This window comes from Tinamus guttatus, unplaced genomic scaffold, assembly GCF_059628265.1.
Source record: "Tinamus guttatus ecotype Peru unplaced genomic scaffold, ASM5962826v1 Tinamus_guttatus_pri_ptg000010l, whole genome shotgun sequence".
Classification (NCBI taxonomy): domain Eukaryota; kingdom Metazoa; phylum Chordata; class Aves; order Tinamiformes; family Tinamidae; genus Tinamus; species Tinamus guttatus.
Window position 1 is genome coordinate 4,701,920 of NW_028288544.1, and position 27,187 is coordinate 4,729,106.

Genomic DNA, 27,187 nt, shown 5'->3' on the forward strand with positions numbered 1-27,187 from the left:
CAGACACCCGTTTCACAGCTCTAGTGAAAAACGGTGGAGGTTGCTCACCACCCCATCAGAGCCTTGCATATACGGGCTAGCCACATTTAAAAAGGAAATGAATAAAATAACGAAGAAAAACAAAGTAAGCATGGTACTTGCTAACACTACTATACAATCTACTCCCTTTCTGATGGCCACATCCTATGCCATGATTTTTTTCCTCCCAGCTTCTTGGGGTTTGTGACAGGCTCTGTACTTCTGAAACTTCTTAAAGCAACATGGAAGTTTGGCAGTCCTACGTATACTTCATGCGCATAAAGAAGTTAAAACCTGCTTTTTGCTTCTGCTACTGGCGCTGAAAATAACAGCTTCCCTCTATCCAATTCTTTAGGCGATTTAAAGAGTAGCTACTGCTTGCAGTGCTCTAGGATTATCCCAATTGCAATTCCTAGAATGAAGTGCAGTCACTGAAGCCTCTGGCTTCACCTCGTACAGCTCTAGGCCCTTTGACCCTTTTCTCATATTTCAGGATACAGGTGATTCCTCCAATCAAGGGCTGAACAGCAAGGACAGAGTAGTAGCAAAATGACCATTTCGATGCTTTTTCCAGACAACAATGTAGCAATAAAATGAGTCCTAGGGCAGGAAACAAAACATCCCACTGAAATATTCTTCACAGCTTGTTCCTACATTCAGTAGTCTGCAGAAAGGTTTCTTGTAGCTTGTACCACTCTGCTCAAACGCTGACTCTCCCCTCCCCACCCGGCTCCCACGATCAAGCAGCAGAGTCCTCAGAGACCTGCGCGTGCAGCTCTATTTGCAATCTTCCAATATGGCTCCTTAATAGAAATGCAAAGACCTGTGACACAGCAACGTTTAATAAGTCATTTGCTGCCAGATGAAACGTTGTCACTGAGTAATGCAGTTGTCCCCCATGTCCTGAGCGTAGCGGTCCGACATCATAGTCCTTAACTCATCGATGTCCTTGCGTAACTGACACACATCCAAGAGCTTCTTCGAAAGAGTTTCTGTGCTGTGGTAATTTTCATTCTCTTCAGCTGAACAGCTCAGGGCTGGGAAAAGCAAACCCCACGGTTAAAGCCTGCTCTTATCAACGGCCTATCTTTGCTTCTCTGAAAGACAGGCTTTTCTGTTTGCACCAACACCTGGGCTTTAGGATAAGCTCTGCATCTCTGGACTGGCTTGACAGCTGAGCAAGTCCAAAGGACGAGACGTGCATCAGCAGCACTGACAACGGATCTGCCTGGTAGTCAGGCTTATTTAACACACGCAGAGCCACCCCCAAGCACCCCCGACACACGTACACACTCCCCCACTTGGGCCCTGGGGCTTTAAAGCAGCAGCCTACTGCAGGCATCGCATCGGGCCGCCGTGCGAGTGCGTGGCTCACAACAGGCTTGGCAGAACAGCCACCAGCCCCGAGGCGATGCCGTGGTCGTGGGAGAGAAAAGCACCAGGGCGTGAGGAGACACAGCCCTGACCGGGGCCACAGGAGCAGCCTCGGCGCTGCAAGGGCCTGCGTGCCCCTACCCACCCACGGCTGCTGCACGGCTGCCCCCACGCGAGGGGTCTGCCCGGCTGGCACCTCACCCGGCCGCGCCGCTCCCCAGCTACTCTCCGTGTCCGCACCCCGCGAGTCACTGGCACGAGAGCATCACTTACATCGGATTCCCAGCAGCAAGGAAAGGTTGGGCTCCTTGCCCTGCGCCCTCTGGGTGAGAATGCTGCACAGCGCCTTCAGGTCGTACAAGCAGTGGGACATCTCCTTGAAGAGCTGCTCGGCCGCGGGCACCTTCTCGGCGGCGGGCGGCCGGGGCTGCTCCGCCTGCCGCACGCGCTCCCGCAGCGCCGCGTTCTCCTCCGCCAGGCCCCGGTGCTGCGCGGGCACACGGCAGGAAGGCCGCATCAGCTCCCAACGTACGCGGCCGCAAAACCCTTCCCCACCAGCAGCCAACCAACCAAACCACGGCCCACAGTAAATAAAATACATTTTATCATTCGTTAAATACACAGCAATGGTGTTTCTACAGACTCCAGAGCATGATAATTAAAGCCAATAAATTAACTTTCACCCAACTGTCTATTCAACAGGACAATTGTTTACTGGCTTTAACACTACAGTGCTACTTTTTGAGGTAGAAGTGGTACCCATCAAGCATCTAGCATGATGAAGCCTGTATTAAGCCCATAAAACCCTTCCACGAGCTATCATAATTACACTGCACCAATGCACTTTCCCTGCTGGCTTGGTGTTAGGTTTTGAAGGAGTTTTACTTACTTCAAAGAGAGTTTTATTTAATCGCTCTATATTCTTTTCTTTTTCTTCAAGTTCATCTGTCATCTTCTGAACTGCCAGCTTTTCTTGCAAAAGTTTCTCTTGCATAGACTAAATCATATGAAAACAGAGGTAATGATTTTAAATTTTCATAGTGTATATTAGCACTGACAAAAATGCAGTCTCTATAAATTCTTAAATTCTAGTTATTTATTTATTGTCTTTGCATTATTTCGTCATCTGTTATTTTCTGTCATGTTCCACTTGGTAAGTATTCAGCTGGAGCAACAGCTAACATAACTACATGCTAACATAACTACTCTAAATATCTCCACATCCTTTAAATGCACAGAATCAGTATATAAACAAAAACACTCAGGCAAAACTTTAAGATAAGGAAGAGCTGCACTCTAAAATAACCACCCATCTGCTCATTCCAGACCCACCTCAGGCAGCAGTCAACTGCCATCGGCTGCTGCCCGTTCCCCTCTTCAAGGCTTCCTGTTGCAACTCACTGAGCTCCTTTACGCTGTGCACAGCCCAGCTATAATACATTTTAACACCAGCTACCTTAGGTTTTGAAGTACCAGACAGCTCACCTGAGGCATGTGCTTTGAGAGAATCACAGCGCCCATCAATTTGTGGCTCTGAATAACATATGGAACCGCTACACCTAAAGCCTCACATGCTTAACTTGTTCCAATGTGATTTAACTTGTATTTTACTTTTTAGTACGATAAGAATACTTCTATTTCTCACAGACGTGGAATTTATTAAATTGTATTCAGTGCTACAGCCTTAAAGCATTGAATTGCAATGGAGTTTGACTATTCCAGATGAAATGAATGAATTATATCTTATTCTTACAGTGGCTTTCTAATTTTCACCCACAGAGTTGAAGCTCAGAAAGCATTACATATTTCCACTTGGATTTTTGGCACGAATTCAGCGTGACCAAATTTTACCTTATGTCAAAAGCATGCAGATTTATTTTGCTACTTGACTTTTGTAACTGTATATATACCTTTCAAGGTCATTTGACAAAATTCAGGAAAAGGAGCACTCAGCCTGCCTAATACGAGTACTAGGAGCAATGAATACTGATTATACAAATTCCTGATGCCTTATACCACAGAGATATTTTCAACTTTCATGAAGAAATAACAAAAAACCCTCTTCCATTGTGCCACTCACTACTGTGGGTTACTGCCACAGAACATCAACTGTCCTCCACATCCCTAACTGAGCAGCACATTAATGTGTAAAACCTGTTACCCAATTTCCATTACAAGATGTAAATCCAATCTTATCTTGCCCAAAATACAGCTAGAGCACTGGTGACAAAGCTGCACACTTCTAGCACAATTTTGCTTCTAACCCTCCATACAGTGGAACTGGAGACCGTGATGCAGGAGGTGGAGGTGAAGAAGCACTTCATAAACCAACGGAGTTCACTTTACAAAACAACCTTTTTTGGGGGGATGAATGTTTATCTTGAATCTCTGCAGGTAAAAACCTAAAGACTGATTTTCCAAAGCTGAAAATTTACAGGGATATTTATTGCAGGGTGGTTTAAATAAAATGCTACTGAGAGTTCGAGGCACTCCTTAGGATAAGATATGCTTAAGGTGCTGCATTCTCATTTTGCAACGTCATTTGAAGCAGGGTAGGTGGGTGTGCAGGGCAGGTGTGCACGGTGTGTGTATGTATATACACACAGAAAAAAATATATCAACTTCTACAGAAGCATCTCACCAGCTCTAAGAATTACTAGTGCTGAGAGGAAGGCAGAGAGTATTGAAAAGGAGGACAGGGTAAATACTGAGTGGAAGTATTAATGGCCTGGCCACACACTGGAGGTGTGAAGCCTTCACAGACAATTTCCTAACGCACCAGCGAAACACCACTAATGTGGAAAAAAAGTCATTATTTTTTCATACCCTTTGCAAAACTAGAAGACAAAGGTGTTAAAATTTAGGCACTTAATCTGGATAAAAAAAGATTTATTTCCATGTAAGCAGTAAAAATCACTGGGTCGAATTCAGAAATCACTACTTGTTTTTCAACAACTTTTGTGCACTTGACACGTGTCTCAGCTCACTCATACGAACCACCTAGAAAGGAAGTGTCAAGATAATCTGCATCCTAAAGATAAGCTGCTGCAGGGAACACAGCTCCCTGCTGGAGTGCGAGGGAGGGAAGGAAGAAAACGGGCTCTGGTCTATGTCAAAGGAAAGCTGCTGTGCCAGGAGAGGCCAGGAAACAGCGCTGCTTGATGCATTTCCTTTGTAGTGCTGGCAGGTGAGTAAAATCTGCAGTGATGTTGAATAGTCTTTTAAAATTTTCTCATAAACACTGTCTGCTGGAAAAAAAAAAAAGGATCAGACTGAGGGTCGATCTAGCTCAGTATCATCTGCCTGTGACAACGGCCAAGAAGAAAATGTTTAGGGAGGGAGAGGAGTACAGGTCCCCAAAATATCTGCCCAGCTTCTTAGTATCTTCAAATTTTAATAGTTCTTAATGTATTTCTCCTTCATGAAGGAGTCCAGCAATGTCCCGAGCCCCAGCTGATCACACATGCTCCTCCAGGGTGGGTAGGTGGTGAGGAAGGCAGGTTTAACACTCTATCCCTTCCCCTGTGTATTTTCAGAATTACATTTGTCACTAAACTCACATTGATTACTCCAAAAACATCCTCCAGGATATTCCAAACAATATGAACACACTCAGCCTAGGAGTAGCATCATTTAAAAGTAACTAGTGAAAGCGAAAATCAATATTTATTTCCAAAAGATTTATCTATCTGTGCTACCCTAAACTTTGAGCTCAGAAGCAACCCATATGTTTACCAGCTTGGTTGAACCCATAGCACTACGATGCCCACAGAGTTCTACAGCTCATCCTTACTTTCTCCCTTTGCTTTCTGAAGTTGCAACTTGGTGGCATTATTCCCAACCCTGGCACAATTCAGATTTATTGTGACTAATGGGATGGATGGACTTTGAGCAACATGGGCACTGTGCAATCCGACTCTCTTCTCCTATCTGTTTTGTATAAAAATATTATTTTTGCTGATATCTCACATCAACATGGATTTCATAAAAGCCACTTCCATTTATATGACATCGTTTCAAAACCAACTAGAATCTTAACACTTTGCAACAGGGAAAGCAAGGCAGCCAAGCAGAACCACCCACCATCCCGAGGAAGATCAGAATCACTCCATCCTGCCTCCAAGCAAACAGAAACCAGCTCTGCTCGGTACAGCGCTGCTTGAAGCACAGTTTATTTTCAGGATGCAAGCTGGAAATGATGACAGGAAACACATTCTCAAGCATCACTGCCTACTGTGGCCAAAGAGATGGAATAAAGCAAGACTGTGGCAGCTGCAGGTAAAGTTTATCTCCCTACCGATGAGGCCTATCACTGACCTGATTTTTCATGTTTGCCATGGAACACAGAGGGGAAGGAAATGAAGGATGCAAAGAAACTGTGATGGTTTACAACAAATTTCAGGGCTAATGCTATATTCAAAGCTGATTTTTTGACCTGAAACAAAGTATATCAAAATGGGAGAGGTAAGAAAAAGTTCTCAAAAGAAAAAAAAAAAAAAAAAAAAAAAAAGCACTACTCCATTCAAAGTCTATCACTGCTCCCCTACTTGGCACTTCCCAGTATCAGCCCCTAAAGCCATTCCAGATTCTAAGCACCAAAACAGCTCTCTTTATAAATGCACACAAAATTGGCTACTGTTTTAAAAAACCTCACAATAAACGTGATGGAAAGCAAGAGATCACAAAGTTTAGCAAATAGAAAAAAAAAATAGGATGGGGGAGATGTATGTAGGCAATCTGTTGTATATTTCAACAAAAAAAATCTTAACTACAGAGAAGAGAATCTGAGAAAGTTTATGGTGCTCAATTGGCAATTTTCTTTCATTTGAATTACTAAAAACCTAGCAAGCAGGCCTGTGTCTCTGTTAGCAGGGTTCTGGCTGCAGAGAGCTCTGCCCTCCCACTGCAGAAGGAGCAGCCATCAGGACCACCGTTTTGCTGCTTGCCCAGCCCTACACAGCCAAGGTAGAAGCACTTCCTTCACCCCCAAGGTGCAACCTTGTCGTTTTGCTGTAGGGCACAAATCAAGAAATGTGGAGACAAATGCTAGCCTAGCTGCAGCGTGCGGAAATTAAAATTTATCATATCTGAACAACTGCTGAAAGTAAGGGGTCTACTGTTGTTAGCTTCTTTTTCAAATGCTCAGCTTTTGCTAGGGCAAGATAGACCTTCTGCTCTATAACCTGTATAATGTTTCCTTTTCTCCACAACAAACACTGGTCACCAAGCTCCTGTCAAGGATCAGGAGTCTGATGTGTTAATCCAATCCACAGAGCCAAACTGACTCCTAGTAACCTCTGCTGTCTTGAGAAATCCTTGGCTCCAAGCTAGGCACCCAAGAACCACCAGGAGAGTTAAGGTACCTAAACGAGTAACTGTGAAAAAGCAGCTGAAGAGGCTCCTCCCCAAACTGTGTGAGATGCGAAGTGGGGTGGTTCAGAGAAGCATCTGCTAGGGGCCCTCAGGAGTAAAACCTCTGACCAATATCATTTGTGTGGACAAACGTGTAGACAAACATCCATTTTCTCTGAACGCGCATCTAAGCCCCAGTGTGTGACGGGAGACTCCACTGTTATTTAGGGAGGCAGTTGAGTCTCACACTTGAAACAGGCCCTCCCGATACGGCATTCCCTGTAGCAGCAGAGTAAGGATGCTGCCTAACACCACTTTTCCATTTTATTCTCAGCATCTGCAAAGTGCTGAACCACACCAATGTCAGTAATAAATACAAGCTGAAGCTGCAGGAAAATGAAAGTCAACTATAGGCCATAAGATAAAGTTCTTGGCATTTCTAGCTTTACCTCCTACTTGGGGAGATAAAAGGATGTAATTCAATTTTAATAATGCTATCTTTCCAGACAGAATCAGCTGTCAGAATAAGTGCCAAAATATATGCTTTTCCTTACCTGCAAGTCTAAAATCAGTCCAGCTATCTGATTCTGTTGATTGTCTATGATCTGGAAAATAAAATTGAGTAAGTTAAAAGGCTTGAATTTGTTCAGCTTCCTTTTAAAATCAACTAATATATATGTACCATGGGTTTCAAATGGCTCATCTTTGAAAATGTAAATGAAAATGATAAGACATAACTGGAAATTCATGGAAAATAAATGCACAGACCAGGGACAGGTTTTCAAAAGAAACCTGCACTGGCAACAAATGTGGAATTCCTTACCGAGACAGTTATTTTTAAAATAGAAAAGAAGAAATGTAGTTCAAGGTTAAAGATGCCACCAAAGGTCAACTTGCAGACTAACCTTACTGGCTTTCTCATTCTTTTCCTTGAGACACTCGTTCTCATTCTGCAGCTGCTTTGTGTCCAGCATGGGCAGGCGAATACCATCTTCCAGGCATTTCTCCACTTTCTGTTGCAAGCTGTTGGGCAGGACAGAAGGCAGTGAGGCTGTGGCAGGAGGCGCGCGGGCAGCGCGGCCTAGTGACAGAGCAGCAGTCCCAGGCGGCGCTGTGAAAGGCCCGGAGCAAAACCCAGCCTCAGCACGGAGCAAACAGCAGCAGCCGAGCGATGCACGATCCCCTCCCGGTGCAGCTCCCGGAGGGGAGCTCAAGGGAGCAGCGAGGCCCCAGGCACCCTGCCCCAGCTGCTCCCGGGAGCTGCTCGGCTCCGACGAGGCCGCTCTCCGCACGTGCACGAGAGCTCAGGGAGGCCCTGGAGGCACCAGGCAGGGAACAGAGGCCCTGTCCTCAGTCCTCCAAGGCCAGCAGGAAGCCCAGCACTGTGGGGCGCCCAAGGCCCCTGTGCGGCCCCAGCCCACGGGGCACATTGGGAGATGCAGGGGAAGAGCAGTTTGGGCTGCGCAACACTTACTATGGGATGTTTCAGGGAGAAAACAAAGGTGGAAAAAGGGAATGAACAAGGTGGGCTTGGGAAGAAAAAACACGGAACAACAGAGGAATATTTGGATAAAAGATGTGAATTTGTATAAAGCAGGGCTGGTCACTATGTTGGGCCGACCACCCCCTGCAGCTCATTAGTGCAATCTGGCCGACAAGGGAGCAGGGAGCCCCTTCTGCAGCTGCCCCCATAGGCAGCCACGACCTCCAGACCTTCTGCGGCTCCACTGAAGCTCCTAGGTGCAGCTAGAGCTTTTGCCCGCTCACCTTCTCGCAAAAAGAAAATAAAATTCATTAGTGCCAATCCTGTTGTCTGATTTAGAAACCAGAGGCCACTTGAAGTATTTGCAGGCTTCCAGAAAAGACAAAATGATCCCTCTAGATTATGGAGGCATGAAGAAAAAAGGCCTTTCACTTGTAAGATGGAAACAATGTTCCCAATGATTTGGCTGGCAAGGTGTCTCCGGCAGCCTTTCATCATGGAAACACTTTTAGACTGCCATGGCATGCACATTTACGCAGCTGAGGGACACGGAACTGTTGCAATAGCCCCATAAATTAAAGTGATTCCCTCCCCGCTCTATTTTTTTTAATGAAGTCTTTACGTAATTCCCTTCCTTTAACATATACTGTACTAATAATGTCTCTATATCTCACCTGGAATCTTTTCATGGATATCTGTCGCCCTCCTCCCCCTCCTTTTTTTTTTTTAGTAATTATTCAAGCTCAATGACAGCACACCAGCTGCAGTTACATCTCCCTGTAAACATCCCCCAGCCTCTGTGAAAAGGTAAGAATTTGTCTTTGACCCATAGTTTATGTTTGACCCTTCCCTGGTTTCCCCTTCAGCTGATATCCAGAGAGCTTTTCTACAGTTCATGATGGGATTAGTTACTAAACAGCAATGCTGACAACTTCTCTGCAGTGCTACTTCACTGCACATGTTTATTCCACCCTCTTCCTGGCCGTGGCCCATGATGCCGTCGCAGCGTATCCTTGAAAGAAAAAGACTTTGAGGGTCACAAACTTTTCTCTGTGGTACTACTTGCAAGTTGATACAAATGGCACTTTGCTGGATTTTCTATTGCATTACTCTGCCATTTTGCACAGTAACGTTATCTAATGCTATGAGAAATCATTAGCACTATAATAGATTAAGACTGAAAAAAAAAAAAAATCGGGGTATTTCCATGAGCTGGGGAAGTACCTCCACCTCAATGCACAGTTCAAGCAGCTGTTCTTACCTCTGCACTGTTGTGACCAGCTCTTTTTCTTTCTTCTTCTGACAGACCAGCTGCAGTTCTCTCTCTCTGCACTGTGATCGGGCCTCTCCGAGCTTCTTTTCTAACTCAGTCAGCGTTTCTTGGAGTTGCTTGTTCTTCTCTTCTAGAATTTGCAGCTAACACAGATCATATTAGTCAGACATCATGTCACATTAATAGAAGGACAAGCCACAGCTTTGCAGTTGCCTTCTGCATAACGTTAGGCCCTTCATCTATCTGTGTATGTTTATCCCTGGTACACCTATACAGTGCTTTCTAAAACATTCAGATACTTCTCTTCCTCAACAGATGAGAAAGAAAATATATACACTGAAAGAGTAAAACACTTGGCAGCAGACACTGCACGGCTTACATTTATTTTTGAAAAGTAAACCCAACTCTTTCCACCTTACCTGCTTAGTCTGGCCTTCTATATCATCCAGCGTTGGCAGGTCAGCCAGGTATTTTTCTAAGGTTTCGATTCGCCTCTGTTTTTCTTTGTTTTGTTCAGACTCCTTCTGGCATTTCTTTTTTAAGCTATTAATATATCGGTCTCTAGTTTTAAGCTAAAAGAAAGGAAGAATATCTATTTTATGATTGCAATTGAAAATAAACTTACTTTGCAATCAGAGGCTGGTCACTCTACAGCAACTGTGCTCACAGCTGCATGTAAAAGTTGGTTACTGCAGAAAATACAACCCAGGAATGATTCATTCTGCTTTATCTTGACAGCTCCAAATCACACATCTGCATTTGGTCAGGCTCAAAACACAGTTCTGTCACCTCTGCTGAGAGCAGCACGTGTGCCTTGGGAACCAAAAATATGCCCAAAATACATGTCATTTTTCAATAGTGTGGGTGTTCATATGCAATGAATGATCAGGAAATATTTTAGTCCAACCTCTTCCCCTGGCCTGAACAACAACATAAAGACACGGAGCCCCAAGAGCTTCACCCAACAGGAACTGCAGCCAAAAACACGACCTTGCTTCTATCTGACAATCACATCAGAGGACAGGAGAATGGAATAGCTGCTTTCTTGAACCAGCTTTTCTACAAGCATCCTAACTGTGCATTAGCTTGCAGAGGAGATGTTTTATGTTGTGATCCTATGATAACTGATCACAAAACACATTTGCATCCTTAACAGTTCCTTGCTTTATTAAGTAGGACTAAGAAAGGTGAAAGGAGGCAAAAAAGAAATATATTCCAATAACAATCTGATTTAATGGAAACCTGTATTTTAGTTTCTTCAAACAGCATGTAATAATTCACAGATAACAAACACTTGTCACTAGAGCAAATGCAAAAGGTATTTTTATTTTGGTTGCTGGAGACGTGCATCTCACTGGGAAACGAAAGCCTGACACTGTCAATGTCAGAGCGCAGTGATGGAGGCTGCAGAAATGCTTGAATTGGTAATACTTGAAAAGGTTTTTCAGAAACAGCCTTCCACACAGGCCAGGAAACTCCAGACTGCCAAAACACTGGAAATCTTTGTATCTTTGTATGTTGGTCCTCGAAACCAAACACAGTTTTCAGGCAGTTCTAAAATCTTTCTGATTAGGCAAAGCTCAACTAAACCCCTCATCCACAGAGGCAGTTACAGTTCAGCATCGATCTCCTACCACAGCACATCCTTCAGGAGCATTTGCTTCGCCCTCCTGACAAAAGTCTTAAGAAACCAACATAAACAGATGCACATGGACCACGTGCTGCAGCGGAAGAATTCCCGGGAGTCTCATCCTGATGCTCCTTGAAGCCCTTCCCTCTGTTTCCCGTGTACGGCTGAGCAGGGTGAGAGGGACTGTCCTCTCCCTTCTCACACCTACACTAAAAATGTTTGTTCGTTCGTTCATTCTTGCTCACTCTACTGAGAGGAAGGAAAGCTTTGGGTTTTGGTGTTTGGTGTTGTGTATGCCCCCACTGTGCATACACACCTCTGATGACCTTGTCAGGACAAGAATAAAATAGGAAAGTTCTCACCTCCTGGCAATTAAATATTAAAGGTAAGGCCACAGAAATCATGTGCGAGAACTCTGTGAGAGGCAACCAGTGGCCCCTTACCAAAGTCCTTCATGATTATCCATGGCAGAGGGAGAAGGAAGAGCCAGAGGACTGGTCTGCAGCCTTGCTCTAGGCAAGCATCTTGTCTCCAGCAGTGCCCATGGACAGGTACTTACAGTGGTGGAAGAACAGGAGTCATTTTTCCAGACTCCTGGTGTTTTCAACCTGGGCACTGCCCTGAGACAGGCCTGATCTCTGCATACTTTGAATGAGAAGCACTTCCCTGAACTTGCTCACTCTTCCCCTACAGCCCCCTATATTCTTAGCATTCACAGGAGCATTTGAAAAGACGTTTTACAGGTTTGTGACCTTCACAAGGAACTGGCATCAGCTGGAACTGGTTAAGTGTATGGCTCCTACAAGCTTCACGTGCTGCCCCTTGTTCCTGTTCATGGAGAGATGCAGGGGCAGCCTCCACCCTCCCCTGCCGCCTCCCCTCCTGCACATTCCACTCACCCTCTCCTTAAGTCGTTTCTTCTCCAGGCTTAATCACCCCTCCTGTGCTTTTCTCAAGGATATTTGTCTTGTTGCCCTTCTGTGAACCTTCTCCAGCTGTTTTTGACATGAGGGGGCTCTCCCCATTGAAAACTCATGGCCAGTAAAAGAGAAATATTTTTATGTTTTCTTTCCTCCCACCTGCACCGGAATAGCCAGAGCTTGCCCCTTATTGGCAAGAAGTGATTGTCTGTACACTATACTTAAGTGTTGTGTATTCAGAACTGCAGTACAGGAAACAACAGCGTTTCTGGCAAAAGTGGGGCAGCCAGAGAATTAAAAATTTATATCAGCAACCTCCACCTCAACTTGCATGTGCTCTTTTCCGCAAGCTCTTGCGAGCAGAGCTCACCTGACTGCTGACTTGCTTCAACTTTCTAGCATTGCCCACCTCCTGGCCAAAGCTGGTTTGGGGCTGAAAAGCCTCATCCCCCTCAGCTGGGCAGGCAGGCACCTGGGAATCACCCTAGCGCAGCTACCAGCAAACCACCCTCCTGCCCAGGGCAGAAAGAGCAGCTTTTCTCCCCTGGCATCAGCCAGGGCCACTGCGCCCGTCTGGCTTTGGGCCCCTCTCCCTGTCAGCACAGACTCACAGAGGGGTTGAGGTTGGCAGGGACCTCTAGAGACCATCTAGTCCAACCCCCTTGCTCCAGCAGGATCACCTAGAGCACGTGGCACAGGGTGGCATCCAGGCGGGCTTTGGAGATCTCCAGAGAAGGAGACTCCTCAACCTCCCTAGGCAGCCTGTTCCAGGGCTCTGTCACCCTCACAGGAAAGAAGTTCTTCCTCACATGGAGATGGAGCTTCCTGTGTTTCAATATCCATTACCCCTTATCCTGTCACTGGCCGCCACCAGGAAGGTGATGAAGGAGATGGCAGCAGCAATGAGGTCTCCCTAGCCCTTAGGGAGCACTGCTCAGCTGCATGTTCTCACCTGCTAGACAGGACGGCTGTCAAGACACTCAAACCTACCCTGGGTTTTGCTTCGGCTCCTAACAAAGGCCCTTGCCAAGACAGCTCCAGTACAGAGCCATCTAAGTAAGACCCTCCCCTTGTCCCTGACTAAATTCTACTTTGTACATCCTAGAAAAGCTACAAGATAATCTCACAAAATGGAGCAGCCACATTTGGGCTGTTAGACACAACTCAGAGCACAAGGCCTGCATCTGCCATGCTAAAAACACAGCTTCCATTTTCAGACCTTTCTTTTTTTTAATGCTATGTTATTTCCTTTCACAAACATTTCTAAGTACACGATTTTTTAGACTTGGAATTCAGCAGCTTTTTTCTGAAAGCAAGTTTAACTGATAAACTGTCAGCATTAGGTCTGAAACATCATTTCTTCAGTATCACATTTGTGTGATACTGAAAGATGCATTCACTTCAACTCAGATTTATCTGCTGCAACACCTACTATCAGTATCTACTAATTTTTCTATCACAGATAAAATTCAGCTATCTTTCAAAAATATGTCAGCAACCCACATATAGCAAGTTGCTTCCTGGCAAACAAAATATCTGCTACTGTAACTGCATCAAAAAGAAATTTGAAACATGAAAGACACTTACTTTCTCTTCCATCTTCTTTTTCTCCTCACTAGATTTGTTTGAAATTTGCTTAAGAAATTCACTGAGTTGTAATTCCTTATTCTCAGCTGCTGCAATCTTCCGCTCAAGCTCTTCAAGATGTGACACTGACCTCTCCGAAAACTGAGGCTGCAATGATGCACTCTCATACTGTGGTGGCTTATGACAAAAAAGAATAAACAAATGAAATAAATACCACGAAAATGCGAAAATGCTTTTACTGGAGTAAAACAGCAGAAAACTTTTTTTTTTTTTTTTTTTCCCACTGCTGCCAGGAAGGGTGGGGTTTGATTTTCAAACACTAAAACACGTGGCAACAGCATGATTTTCCGGAGCCTTCATTATCTGGAGAAAAAAAGCAGCTGGATGCCTCTGCATTAACAACACGTATGAGGGCACGTTGGGGCCAGGTCGCACTCAGACTTCATGCGGACAGGGAGCTGTCTTCCAAAGAGGTTAAAAAGGACGTGGCAGGGCAAGCAAGGCAGAACTGTTCCCCAAACAAATCACTGCCACTGCATTATCATCCCTTAAAAACAAAACCACTCTGCAAAATGGTTATGAATATATTAAAATACGAGACCCTTGGTCTTGCACACCATTCTCAAGCAGGGTGTTGAAGCCTTGTGAAAGTTCAGAGCTGCCACTGAGGTGGATGCAGAAGGGTGCAGGGAGTAGCCTGGTAAAGCTCCTTCCTTCTGTGCTTCTACCAAGACGCTCCTGCCTTTTAGGTCGTGAAACAAGATACTACTGTTCTGCTTCCACTGCCCAGAGAGAGACAAGCAAAAAAACAGAAATCCACTGCAGGTGGCATGAGAAGAACCTGAGACAGAGCCTGCCAGGCTTTCAGGCTTTTGATATTCTTTTAATAAACATAAATTGGTCTCGTAAAGAAATTATATGGACAGTCCTTTTTATTTAACAACATTTGTTGGAACGTGGATACAATACCCCTAAGTAGCACAATCTACTGATACAAACCATTAAGAGCGATTTTCATTTGGAAGTTAAGCTAAGTAGGCAAACCAATCAAGGAGAACTACTTAGACCCATTATAAACGTTTTAATTTTTTTTAATTATGAGTGATGAAAAGAAGCTCCTGTTTTACTTAAGAGTGTATTATGGAATATTAAGGTATGCACACGAAAATTTCAACTTCTGCAACATTGTTTCAAAATCTCAATCTAGCCTGAATATAAGTATTGTATAAAAGAAATTCTGGAAGCAGCAAAAGACAAAATTCATGCTCCCATAGGTCTGAGAAAATTCCTAAATACTTACCTTCATACTGAGGTACCACTTGAGTTTCTCTCCTGCCACACACACCAACCAGAGCCTGAACTAGGGCACAGCTCTGCCTTTCTGAGGCCAAATTAATGCTACGAAACCACAGAATGGCTGAGGGTGGAAGGAGCCCCTGGAGACCATCTAGTTCATCACTACACACAAGCATGTTAGTTGACATTTTGGTGCAGCACTTGTGACAAAATAAAAGGTAATAAAAGAGGGCCAGATGAGGCATTTCTTTGCACATCTCTCATGAATGCTCACTTTCTACATATCCTTTCATGTATGTGTAGGACATACAAGGGCGCTGACGTGGACCTTGTGTGCTGCAACAAGGCCAGAGCACCAACAGTCCTCGCACTGATCTGCACCTGGTGGCTACAGCCTATGCTATCTGCTATGTATCTGTGTATCTGCTGGTACTTGTGCTAGCCAGAGTGAAACTGGGACAGATATGCCCCAAATACCACCTCTTTCCTTCAAGATCAAGATGCTTCCTAGGAGTACTCAACCATAACCTACTCGGGTGTCTTATGCAAAAGCACTCCACCAGTCTCTACCCGAGTTTTCACATCTCTTCTGCCCATTTTATGGATACTATGTCCCTAGCATTCTTTCGAGTAGTGACTCTTTCTCCTCTTCTGAGGATGTTTATCAAATGTTTTCCAATACTCCCTTCCTGAAATACTTCCTCTCAAAAGCTCCTTGCATACCCAGGCTATATGCACACTGCTACAATCCCTCACTCTTACCCCATTTTTATTCTGTTTCAAAGTTAATTTATGTTAATATTATGTACAGATTTGGTCTTCTGCAAATATAAAGTATTCACCTATAGGATAAACAATCTGCAGCACTTACAGGATACTCTTCGCTATGCAAGCTACAGTCATACAATTGCACCCCCACCAATAAACTCTAAAAGCTTTGTGTTTTGGCCTGCAGAAAATAGCAAATGCACTTTCAGATGCCAACTCCCGGGTACAGGAACACTTCTCTAACAGAAAACATCCCCCTTACCTGCAAGTTAGTCATGTAGGGCTCTTCACAGTTCACAAGATGGCTCAGTCTTGCGTGCTGAGCTCGTAATTCATTCTCCCTTATCTTCTGATGTAAACTGTTAATTTGCTGCTTTTGCCTGTAATATGCAGATTTGAAAAGAAAGGGAAGGGAACAAATTGAGATAACACAGGTCTTAAGATTTATACTTGGGAATGTTTTAACTATGCTGTTAGCCTATTTTCTCCCCCCCCACACTGTCAGATGAAGCAGTAACAAATACTATATATATATGACAGAATATGAAGTAAATCGGGTAAAAATATGATTTGAAAACTTTTTTGGGGGGAGAGAGATTTTGTAAAATGAGCAAGCAGGAAAATGCTTGGGAGCACAAACGAAACACGCCGTTTTTTGGACTTCTGCTCTGCACTGTTTCTCTTCATGAAAGCTGACTTTTGACTTACAAATCAAGGAGAGCAAAAAGAAGCTAAGACAAAAAGCGGCCCTGCATAAGAAAGACAACATGGCCTTCCCATAAGCTCTTCTTACTCCTCTTATGACCTTTTCAATCAACTGCTGTATGTAAGCGGTTTCCCACTGCTGGAGTTAAGTGCCACACTGCATGCTAAACCAAAATTAACCTCTTAAACCAAGTGCTTGGGCAGCGCACAGCAGAAGCATAACTCTGTCACTATTTAAATCACAGCTGCATTTGAACTAGCACGCCCAGAGGGCAAACACAAGGCAGGTTGCAGGTCCAGACACAGCCACACTAGAGATATGGATGTGGAGGTTGGCCGTGCGAAGGGAAAAGGGCACATCAGCAACGGAGCAGTTCAGTTGAACAACTGAACAAGATGACTTGCCTCAGAACTGTGAGAAATCACTCACATACACAGCTACTTTCCCAATTAATTTAAAATTTAGTCCTTTAATTTCACTTCTTCAGTGGTTTTTTTTTTTTTACTTTCGTTTTTTATACTAGGAGATATTTGCGTGCAAGCATGAAATTGCTTCTCAAACCATCTCTAAACATGCAATACGATTCGCTTTTCTGGAAATAGTGATGCTGAACTGAAATTACTAAACCCCATAACCAAAGAGGTGGTAAACAGTAAACACAGGCTAACTTCAACAAAACACCTGCCTGTGCACAGAGCAGAAAGGCAAACCCTCTGAAGGTAAAGAGCAAGATCAGTATTTGTGTGGGGAGCTGTTCTTACAATGAGCACCTTCAAAATTTTATCATGAGACAAGCAATAAACATGAAGCAGAAGAAAAATGAAGAAGTAGAAGATTCCCCTAAAGATGAATTAGTTGAAGAGGTGCCAGCTGCAAATTTTAAGAGGGGAAAAAAACTATTTAAAGGGAGTATCTTTACATCAATAAAGAATTGAGACTAATGAGAGTCTAAACCAGAATGTAATTCTGTAGTATCTTAACCAAACTCGTGGTTGTTCTCGCTCCTCAGTAGGGGATTTATTGTACGATGGCTCTACAAACAACAAGCTACAACTTATCTTAGAAAAAGTGGATGTTGAGATGAGGATGAAGAACATGCTCTTTCCTTGTAATAGCTCGTATATAAGGAGCACAAGACCTTGTGCAATCGCATGAGAAAATGTAAGGTGTTGATGAGTTTTGTTGCATGTTTAGTCACAGGCTGCAAAGTCATTTAGTATGAAATGTCTATGATCAAAAGTCATGTTTCTTGTTTTATCATCTCCTTACTGGCTGGTAATATTTGTAATACTTGGTAATATTTAACAGATACAATATCCGTTAAAATAACTTTGCCACATCTGTTTTAAAGTTACTCAGCCATGTGTCACTCGTCCCTTGAGCAGACTACACAGCTCCCTCCTTGGGGCTGATCCCGTCTTTCCAGCGCCTTCGCAGCAGACATTGCAAGATGTTGGAGAGCCTGAACTAAACATTTTGAAACATTTCTGAACTTCCAGCAACGTTACCGTATTTCCTTCCATAATCCTTCCCCTACCCTACCAAATCCCCGCAGGAAAAAAGCGAAACAAATTAATCTGCGAGGAAGCGGAGCCCAGAGCATGGCTATTTCCTTCTCCCTGCTCTGCCAAGGGCAACACACTCCTCCTTGCATGGACTTCGCCAGCAAAACACACAGGACAAATATTTTAAGCTTCTGTAGATCCTGTATGGCTTCTGCACATAACCACCTCTCTCAAAATACGATTAACCTCACAGCAACCAGAAAAAAAGAAGAAAGAAAGAGAACGGACTAGCGGTTACAAGCAGGGTAACAAAGAGGCACCATGGAAACACAGGTGCTCTTTACACAGCCCGCTGTGAGGCTCTGGACAGCCCGTGCCCTGCGTGCTCTGTCCCCAGCGCTGCCCTGCACTAAGGCAGGTCAGTGCTGCCCTGCACTAAGGCAGGTCAGTGCTCTGCTCGCGCCGCGACTCCCGATCCGCAGGCCGGGGCCGCCCGTAGGAGCAGGGCGCAGAAGCCCGGGCGCCGCCGCCACGTGGCCGCGGGCGGCCTCCTGCCACCAGGCCACCGCCACGGCCCTTCCAGAGAGCCCTCGGCGTTTAGACCCCCTCGCACTGTGGCTCCAGAGGCAGCCACCACCACCCCCAACGGCTGCTCCAAGCCCCCGTTTCATGCTCATTTCCAAGGATGGAGCTTCCTGTCGGCCTCCAGGCTCCTCCGAGCCCTGCACCTCCTGAAGGCGCCCGGCTGCCGGCCCGAGGTCTCCAGTGCCTCCACGGGAGCCTCCAGCAGGGCTGGCCCATGGCGCCGGTAAAGCTGCATTTGGTGCCAACACCACATCTGCTTCCCCAAAAGGTAATTCCACTCACAAATTCCCACTTTTTCCCCACCCTGTGAATGAGCACTGCAACTCCACATCGGTGCCAAAACAAGAGCTATTGGCCTACTGTGCCAATATGGAAGAGATTTCTTCAAAATCCGCACTTGTCAGAGAAGCCCTTCCTCCCTCTAACTTTAAAATTTACCCTGATTTAAGTTTCTAAAGGCCTACGCTAGTGGTCAAGAGAGAGCTCCCATGGCTTTGAAGACGTCAAGGACTTCAGAAGACAGCTTTTTCCACCAGAAAACATAGGTTTCTAACATGATAATAAATCAAACAACAATTGTCTCACCTTCAAAGACCACGAGTCACGGAGAAGTTGCTGCTTTAGGTGAAAATGCTTGAACAGATTTCCTCAGGATTAGGATGTGAAGTATAACACAGGTCTTTCTAAAGTACTAATGTCTCTTAGTCCACACCACAATTAGAAGCACCCTGCTTTGTTCAGTTGCTTAAGAAGCTAGATACTAATTTTCATATCCTTTTGTTTTAAAGGCATAATCTCTTGGGAGACATATCCAAACGTGCAGAGTACTGATAGGGAGAGAGATTAGTCCTCAAAACAATGCAAATACATTTTCCATAGCTCAGAAGATAAAAAGGCCAAGGCATGACAACATTACTGAAGCTCGGGACTGAAAATGACCTTCTCACGCAGGAAGTCTGGGTGGGTTTTGTTTTGTTTTTATTTTGGGGGTTATTTTTGCAGGCACTTTAAAGCTCTGCAGTTCAAAGCAAGTGTTTCCTTCCTAGCAGTCGCAGGAGAAGGTCATCTCGACAAGAAGTGGGGAAGCGCAGGGAGGCCAGTCAGCAGCACAGCCAACACCTGCACCGTACTTTACCAAAGGTTTTGTGCTGTTTAGTCAAGTAGGGTGTGAGGAAAGAGTGGGTACAGGCACAGGTGCCTGCTCAGAAAGGACTGTGCTCTGCAGGGGTATTGCAACATGCGCAATCATGGAACAAGCTTGCATTTCCCTCACCATTTTCATCTGTGTCCAAAACAAGAGCTTTCCAAAATAAAACGAAAAACAAAGAAACCTACCAAATAGAAAGCAGCCCAACAGCAGCAGCTCTGGAGGAAAAGACCTGGGGTTACAGCTGGCCACAACCAAAGGTGGGTCAACAACGCCGTGCTGCGAGCAAAGCACCCATGGCAGAAGGTGGCCTGTACGATGCGCCGACGCGCAGCGCAAGGGAGGCCTCGGCTGCCCTGTTTGGACACTTCAGGAAAGATGGAAATCGCTTGGAGACAGTCCAGAAAAGAGCAAAAGCTACCAGAGGTCTAGAAAATATGACCTAGGGGAAGGACTGAGACATATTAGGAAAAGTTTTCTTATGTTTAAACTAATAAGTCACCAAGCCACCCAACCTAAAGAGATGGTAGAACATCTGGTATTGAAGGCTTTTACGAACAGGTCACATAAGCACATCTGAGGAACGAGACAGCTCTAGTTTATCTTCCCTTTGGCCTGGCAGATATATTAGATAGGTCCTTTCTAGCCCTACTTTCCTCCATTACAGACAAGGCTTAAGCTCTTATGCAAAAATCTAACGAAGGACTGTTAACAACTTCATTGACATCAGTAGTATTCATCTATGAAAAGCTGAACATTTAAAACTGCTGAAGTAATTACTATACAGCAGAACCATCCTTAAAGTTAACCAGCTCGAGACATAAATACCTCAATCACAAATTAGCAATGTGAAGAAAAAGAGAATTGTATGCTTCTCAAGCCATTACTGTGAGCAAACAATATTTTGCACAGCAAGATACTCAGAGAGGGTTCCTCAGAGCCTTACTGCCTGCACAGGACCATTTTTATACGTATTCATTCATATCCTAGGCGGCATGAAGCTTTTAATATGACTTCTACCTCATTCAACCGGATACACTAATGCTGAAGATTTTAACAGAGCATCCCCAAAACCAAGAGAATTGCAGCTTTGCATTAGCAGCAGCATGAAGATTATCAAAATACATGCAGTTTGATACCACCAAATCAAGACAGGGCAAATTGATAAAAGGCAAAGAAAATTAATTTAACTGTCCAAATGAAAACATCCAAGAAAAACTCCTCTATGCAGAGTTAGTGATTTAGAAACTGTTTTAAGAATTTAAAAATTATTATGCCCTGAGGAATAAATGCTATTGACTAAAACCATAAACTTTTATATCTACCTTTCCTTAAAAAGCAGTTTGAGTGCCCCTACGCTGTCTGGAAGAGAACCCTGTGTTATTCCCAGCAGCTTATGTCATCTGTTCAGATATTTGGCATTTATTCACATACCCGCTACGTGCAAACCTTGCCAAACAGGCAGTGCCAGGACCCCACTGGAGACAGCTACAGCGGTCAGCCAGTCTCAGAGACATTCCCAGTCCTACCAAACGCTGTAATTTCAGTATTGCTAGTGTCCCGAACAGAGGAGTGACACCAAGAATTGCAAGTGTAGCACTAGAATTTACTAAACCAATACAAACACTGCTGGCTCCCTCTGGTGCTAAATACAATGTAGTGTTACATACTAAACTCCTCAGCCAGTAAGGCAATGAAATAATCCAATTATTTTGTCTAGTGGGTGTCTGACATTCTAGTAATGAGTTTTACAGCTGCAGGTTCCTCTTACAGCCAAATCCTTAAATCCTGATTCTCAGCCTGCACCAACAAACCCCGTGTAGAGCCAAACCCCACGGCACAGCTCTCGGAAGGCGGCTGCGTTAGGTAGCTGTGTTCGGGTACACGCACATGCAGGCCTCGCCACATCGCACCACGTCTGCCCTCTGTAAGAACAGGGTCAGAAGCCCATTTTTTAAGTACAAACTTATAAACAGTCTGCAATCCTTTGCCAGTTAATTTGGCAGGGATCCCGAGAGCAGCTTCATACAGTAAAACAAAACCGCTCTTACACCCACCCATTTAAGCCGCTGTGTCATCTGTGCTTGAAACATGCAATTATACAAGTCCTATAATTTTTAACCAATCTATTAACAAATCTGATGCTCAACAGAGCATATGCAATAAAAACAAAGCTATTAATTGTATCTTACAAATAAAATATAAAATTTTTTGTTTGTTTTGCTTTATTCTATTCATGGCTTTCAGTGTCCAGGGACACTAAAAGCTACCCAAGTATGTCGACCAAATACTATTCCCTGTGTCTTTTTAACACGGCCCTGAAAGTGGCTTGCAGCTATTCTAACTGGCAGACAGCAGATGTGAAGCAAGGAAGTTTAGTGATCTGATCCGAAAGGGCTGGACTTTTGTTGCATTTTTAATCAGTGTGGAAAAGAAAGGAGGCAGGCAGCAGGTTTCTGTTTTCCTTTCCCTCCACCTCCCCCCCACCATCTTTAAAATTAAATTAATAGATAAATAAGGTAGAAGAGCTCTAGGAGACTGTTGGGTGCTGCGTGTGCTGGGCTGTGGATGAGCAGCCTTCGGGATGGCTGTGCAGGACAACCTGTGTGCTGCAAAGGGACATTAATCCCTTCCACCTCCCGGACAACAGGAGCCCTGGTGCCACACGCAGCAATAGGAGAGGGTGTTTCAGCCTAAAAACACTTGATAATGACCTTACAGCTGAAGCTACAGCTGGTGACAAGAGCAAGATAACGGTGTTTCCAGTATATTCCTTTTCATTCTGCTGTTCCTTGTACCTGTCAGCAGCAGACAGCAGGGCCTGGAGCACCCTCCTTGGACAGCCACAAGCAGCAGGCTACTCTGCTCCTCCCATTTCCCAACTCTCCCAAGTTTCTTGCCCCTCCAGATTTTATTCAGGCTGCTGGCAACCTCCACTAACTCATCTGTAAATTCAATGTCACACATGATTTCAAGAAACTGAAGTTTTTAAACCTCTGTTAGAAGGGGTATTTCCACATGAAGGGATACTTCAGCAAAATATCTATTACCAGAACCTTACCCAACAGAAGAACTGCTCCTCTTCTTCCTCAAGCATGGAATTTAAATAACATCTCCTTGAATGATAACTAACCAAACCTTACCAATGTTAGGCTTTTATATATTCATCTTAGGCCACTATTTCCAAGATAAGGCATATTCTGAAAAAAATCACTTAAAGAAGCTCAAGTCGACAAAGACGAGAAGCCAAAGGACCTATGTTTACTCCCCAACCCCACCTGAACCCCCAGGGTCACAGCTTGTGACCCCAACGACCTAGCTGTAAACCCTGGACAACATGAAGCTTTTGTTTAGTGCCCTGAAGAAAAATATCACTCATGTTTAAATAATATGATTATCAACCATAATGAGAAATATAATACGAATGTAGTACAACACTAGGGCTTTATAACAGTGCTCTATTCCTTGCTTTAGAGAGCAACTATATTTTATTTTCTCCATGAGTAGGACCAACAATATTTTTTATTTGTTGTAGAAGACCATGCCCTCTTTTTAAAAATATCATGACAGAAAATCTGTTGCAGGAATCCTTCTAAATACGCAACATCACTTTGTGATGCTAATTTAAATGCTAATTTAAAACCTCACAAGTAATCCATTCAAGATACATTTTATTTCTTTTTCAAATCATTACTTTGAACGCAACTATTTTGCCAAAATGGGGGCTCTCTATTCACAAAAAAGCCTTTTCAGTAGTGTATGGTTAAATTGCATTACTGCAATTTACAATGTGTTTAATGCTAAGGTGGAGAGCGTCTACTTAAGCAAATGAATGTAAGATCACTAATTGGCCCTTATTCACTTTAAGAGTTTCTCAAATGTGTTCTGTCTTTTCAGTCAAATAAAAAGGAATCACCTCAACTGACTTCTGCAAGAACCCCAAAGAAAACTGTATTCCTTATCGTTAAGGCACATAAAGGTATGCCTTGCAGACAAAAAGGAAACAAAGTTTTCCTGGGTGCCACTGGGTATCAGGAAACAGCTCTTCTTCCTGCGCACAGGCAGTATCAAGTAACGTCAGCAGGAAATTAGGTTGCAAGCTGTTGCTTGCGTCAAACACAACTTCACCTTTGGCTGCAAACACGTTTTCCACGTGCAAAGAATAATGTGAGCGCAAGTTTCAGTGGCCACCGCATGAGACTGGAGAAACCACTCTGACTGGGGCAGCCCTGAAGCAGTCGATCACGGGGCTCTGACAGAGGAGCTCTCTGCAAGAGCTGAGGATGCTTCTGCTCCAGCCGCTCATCCCTCTGGGAAGCCCCCACCTCTGCGGGGGAGCGGGATGGGGTCCCGGTCTCCCGCCACCGCAGCCGTGAAGCGCGGAAACCCCAGCGATTCCCTGCTCTGCGGCAGGGCGTTAGAGCTCTGCGTTATTCATAACCTGGGACTTTTTATTCACCAGCTGCCTACGAGTAGGACTGAGGATTCCAGGTCACGTCTCCAAAGCTATCTATAAACCCCGGCACATGCATTTTGAACTAGCACGTTCTTATCTGATCCTCTTTCAATTTAGCAAAGACCAAGTTTTTCCATTCTGTGATGATCAGGAAGGCTGAGATGACACAGACCAATGAAACAGATTGTATATAAGCATAATCCTCCTGATCCCTGATCCTGATTCCAAAGAAAATGATACCCAAGTTACCTACTTCCACCCATTAAAAAGAGGACCTATTAGACAGGACTGTAAAAACCTTCACAAGAGACGCCCGTCATTCCTGTGACTAACACAGCTGCTTTTCACAGTGCTCCTAATGCAGTGGAGTAAAGCATCAGTAAGAGGGCACACCTATTTCAGGAGGAGAGCAGCCACTTCTCTTCTAGCCATGAGTCAAGAGCTTATTACTAAAACATCGCCTAAGCCAAACTATAATCATGTCCATTATAAAAACATCCTTCTTAAATATCCTAATGTCCTCTTAAATGTGCCAATGACATGGCTCCCAATGACAACATTAGTGTAAGTTCTTTATTAAAAACAAAACAAAAAACAACGCAAAAGCCACACATATTTCCCCCATCAAGGTTTCATTTCATCTAAATATTAAGAACTCCAGAAAATACTCAAAGGTACCAGAAACTTTCAACTGTGAGTTACTGACACGGCCTCTTTAAGACTGATAGAAATTGCAAGTGGATTTACAACTGAATAGCTTGTATGAGCATTTGAGTAAGACTTTACTGCTTGCATGCTTCTGCAAAGGCAATGTTTTCCAAGTTTTATCAACTGGTCTCAAGTACATCCCGTTTCTTTCCTTGGCAGGGAAATGAAAATGGGTACAATGCAATTTTCCGAGGCTCACCGGGCTGGTCACTTCCAAAGAGCGGTGATGAGCAGGAAGACGTCCCTCACAAACCCCAGGCTTTCCAGAAGCTGCACTGGGCAGGCTGCCAGCACTCCGGGCACTGGGGGCGCCCTCCTTTTGCCATTGCCAAGGCACTGAAGCCCTAAGCAAATATCAACTTTGTAGAAGACTTTGAGCCAGTCTTACCGCCTTGCAAGGACTAAGTCCCACATATTGGTGCATAAATATTTGCTGGCTGGGAACCTCACCATCTTCCTGAATAAACAGTTCTCCTAAAAGTCATTTTAATATCACAGCTTTTAGGCCTAGTCAGCGCAGCCAGAGCAGGTTACTCACCGGTCGATGACAATCTCCTTTTGCCTTAGCAGCCCTTCTTTTATTTTCATTAGAGATTCCCAGTTGCTGAAGTCCTGGTAGCTGGTAGCTGGGTAGCTCTGACGAGATGTTCCAGTCAGCACCTGCAGCAAATAATTGTACAATTCATTTCCGAAACAGTAATGGTTAACAGTGCTCTAGATATTATGGAATTGGAATTCACAAAGTAGTTCGTTGTGTCAGAAACGCAGCAACTTACCAGTTTTGCTTTATTTAAAACAAGCTTATTTGAAGAAACAAAATGTACTTAAGCAAACTCTAGTTCAGCCTCAGGTCTTTAAAAAAATATTTTATCATTTTTCTAGAAATGATTTCATAGCTCTGAAAGTCGTTTGAGATGAAAAGCTCATCCAGGATTCAAATTCTTAACTAAGGCAAACATCACTAACTGATCAGGCCCTCTGCAATTTTTTTTTTTTTTAGTTCTTCTCAAGAAGATTTCTATTCATCTTCACATAACCCAGGTTGCATCCCACTGCGAACTGATCTAAGGTTACACTCAAATTGAGCATGATCCAGCAAAAGCATGCTTTAGATGGAAAGTAAGCAACAAACCGGGATGTTTAGTCAGGAATATGGCCTGCAAAAAGTACCAAGAAGTTCTATTTTGCATGTGAAAAAAAGAGAGCTGGAACAGCCAGTTTCACTATAGAACACTACTTCAATAAAAGATACATTTGTATAGTAACAAAACCCCCTAACTGTAGAGACTGTGAAAGACTAAAGCAGGATTGCCAGGAAGGCTGTTGGGTCTCTTCCCAGTGGGTTTTCAGAGCAGGCTGAACAGCTGTTTGGAATAACGCATATAAAGGTAGACCACATTCCTGCCCACCTGAAGGCCTTTCTGGTCTCATTTTTCTATCATTCTCTTTTCACTAACTTCTACCAAAGCTCCAGGAAGGTCGACTCCGCGTGTGCGCTGGTCTAATGAAGTAGCCATTGGCATCTTCAGCCCCCTGCCCTCCCCCACCCCCCCCTTTTTTTTTTTTTTTAATTTCTAAAGGTTTCTGTTGTACAAGATGGAGAGCATTCACAAATTGTCTTTGTTTTACATGTAAAGAGTATGATGTTTCGTTAAGACACCAAATGGAAAATGAGCAAGTCAGAAAACCTTTCTGTTCAGCTAAAATCACATCAGCAAGCCCCCAGAACGATCAGGTGCCTAGATTTTTCAAGTTTTATACAAGGAAGAACAGGAATACCGTCCTACAGTCCGAAAGTCTCGCTTCTTTTTCAAGTTGGTTATTGAGATAGGGTTTTTCCAATTCATACTCAGGTCTCAGAGGAGGGAGACAAAGACAAGGGACAAAAGCTCCTGAGCCACGAACACAGCAGGTGATTAAGACTGATAAAAAGCAAGATGTCTTGCAAAGTTAAGAATTTTGCCAATCCAATGTTAACGGGTTTAAAAGAATATCTATAGTATGTAAGGTCTGCTTAGCTGGTTGACCCAAATGTTTTTGACTTTGCAATATATCCAACCTTACAGAGTATATACGTGTTGTATATACACATATAACACAACACACAGAGCATAATTTTGTATTTCCCCTGTTAGCTTCCCCTGTGTGCTTCAATTTATCACTGCAAACAGACAAAAAAAAAGTTTCTGATATCATGTTTCAGCAATAATAAAAACAGCTAAAAATACTTTTCAGCACTGCCCAGAATAACAAGACACTTCACTCGCTGGTGAATGTGTTGACTACTCCCAACTGCTTCGGAGATGCTTTGAATTGCCTGGTAACACACAGGTGTTATCCCACTTACATGGGGGAACTTGGGCTCCTCGGTACACCCAG

At 44.0% G+C, this 27,187-nt stretch overlaps 1 protein-coding gene across 1 annotated transcript in view; it reads right to left on the bottom strand.

Annotated features, from left to right (window-relative positions):
* Positions 1 to 839: 839 nt before the first annotated feature.
* CEP85L (centrosomal protein 85L) overlaps positions 840 to 27,187 on the bottom strand; it is an 89,181-nt gene continuing 62,833 nt past the window's right edge. Inside the window, exons 4-13 of the mRNA XM_088522254.1 lie at positions 25,347 to 25,468; positions 15,964 to 16,081; positions 13,638 to 13,814; positions 9,920 to 10,072; positions 9,489 to 9,643; positions 7,650 to 7,767; positions 7,299 to 7,349; positions 2,282 to 2,389; positions 1,666 to 1,879; positions 840 to 1,055 (exon numbers count right to left, since the gene is read on the bottom strand). Coding sequence (XP_088378380.1) covers positions 892 to 1,055; positions 1,666 to 1,879; positions 2,282 to 2,389; positions 7,299 to 7,349; positions 7,650 to 7,767; positions 9,489 to 9,643; positions 9,920 to 10,072; positions 13,638 to 13,814; positions 15,964 to 16,081; positions 25,347 to 25,468 — 1,380 coding nt within the window. The 3' untranslated portion in view covers positions 840 to 891. The remainder of the gene's footprint in view (positions 1,056 to 1,665; positions 1,880 to 2,281; positions 2,390 to 7,298; positions 7,350 to 7,649; positions 7,768 to 9,488; positions 9,644 to 9,919; positions 10,073 to 13,637; positions 13,815 to 15,963; positions 16,082 to 25,346; positions 25,469 to 27,187) is intronic.